Genomic DNA, 1,734 nt, shown 5'->3' on the forward strand with positions numbered 1-1,734 from the left:
ATTATATTATATTTATTATAAAAAAAAATACGTTTTGAAAATACCCGTAATAGGAAATATGTTTGCATGATAGAATAGTAAAATATTTCAACCCCCAGACATTTGAAACACACAAATCCTTAAGTCACTTGCTTGTGCACCTCTCAAATTCACATATACTTTTTTAAACAAATTAAAAACTGTAGTATTAGTTCGTACTTCATCAACTTTATGAAAATACTAAACTTTGAAACTAGGGTGGGAGTGGTTCCCTAAGGAATTCCCCTTGCATACGCATTTGGAAGGTTAGTATTATAATTATTTTATTCTGAGAATTCAAATCATATAAAAGTCGTTGCGATCACTTAAATGATTATCAGTTTGTTTAGACTATTCTATTGTTGCAACCACAAGTTTTTAAAATATTAGGAATTAAAAACATTATGACAAAGCTCGAACTTTATTGTGGAGTAATTCTCTTGGCTTGTTGTTTGAATTCAGCTCAATCAGCTTGGAGTCAAAGCTTCATTGGCAATGCTGTTAACAAAGGTATAACAAATCTTTATAGTAATAGTAAAATGGTATTGGCTAAACATTTCTTTCTATAAATAATATTTCGTTAATAAGATTATCCGGGAATGTGTTTTTATAATCAAACTCAAACACCAATTAATATTGGGTCAATCTATAAGCCATCATCTGAATGTGTTCAAATATATTGCAGAGAGGATTATGTATTGCGATTGGAATAGTATGTGTTATTTTGTACATTTTGTTATTTAAAATTGTGTAAATAACTTTTAATATTATAAAATTTCAGCTGTCCCTTTTATATGCCCCGTGATGACTGTGAGGTGACAGTTGACGAAGGTGCAGAGTATCCTGGATGTTGTGCAAAAATGACCTGCCCAAATGAACAACCATAATTCGAGAAGGGTTACAGGATTGTGGCTTGAAAAGTTTACGGAACCAGTGATATTATGTACAAAAAGTATTTACCTCAAAAATTTCAACAAACGGATTATACAGCTAAATAATTTATTAATCGCACTGTTGAAGACATTTATGTGTATATTGATTATGATAAAGTGTTTAAAAAAAAACTACTGTGCTTCTTAATGGATAGTTTGAGTTTGTCAAACATATTAAATAACAAGATTACCTTTGAATATAGATCTTAAAAAATAATGTTCAAACTTAAAGTGATAAGAGTGTGATTAAATCAAGAAATTCAACTTATTAATTCTTAGCTTCCTTTTGAAAGTAATTGTAATTCAAGATCCTTAGGATCTTAATAAATATTTTAAAAATATCTTTGTACGTTCAGGGTATTGGATTGAAGTCGGGTTTGTTTAGCACATGGTTAGTATTAAATTAAAAATTTCAAGTGATATTGTTTTTACTATTTATTGATTCAAAGAACAACGCTTAGCTTTAACAGAAAAAGATATTTTCAAAAAAGTATACGGATCACTTTTTTGAAAAAGTACTGAGTACTATTTAGCATTATGCCTCAGCTTTGAAGGTATAAACTCTTGAAATATAAACGCATGTAAAAATTGTATTTTATTTGACAACCATTTTTACCTTGACTTCTATAAAGTTATGTGGTGATCCTAAATATGGAAGCCTTGACCCTTGTGACCGGAATAGGATTCCTACCAGATATACATTTCATATGTAAATAAGAAGTTATTTTTTGAGTCAAATGCATATAGGTGAAACGCCCTTTACTCTATGGTTTTAGTTTGAATC

General features: G+C 29.3%; 1 protein-coding gene across 1 annotated transcript; it reads left to right on the forward strand.

Moving 5' to 3' along the window:
* Positions 1 to 356: 356 nt before the first annotated feature.
* Positions 357 to 1,192, forward strand: LOC129946980 (uncharacterized). The gene is made up of 3 exons (XM_056057364.1): positions 357 to 528; positions 607 to 730; positions 800 to 1,192. Exons 1-3 carry the CDS (start codon positions 423 to 425, stop codon positions 903 to 905), a joined length of 336 nt encoding a protein of 111 aa, XP_055913339.1. The 5' UTR covers positions 357 to 422; the 3' UTR covers positions 906 to 1,192.
* The last annotated feature ends 542 nt before the right edge of the window (positions 1,193 to 1,734 follow it).

Source organism: Eupeodes corollae, chromosome 2, assembly GCF_945859685.1.
Source record: "Eupeodes corollae chromosome 2, idEupCoro1.1, whole genome shotgun sequence".
Classification (NCBI taxonomy): Eukaryota; Metazoa; Arthropoda; class Insecta; order Diptera; family Syrphidae; genus Eupeodes; species Eupeodes corollae.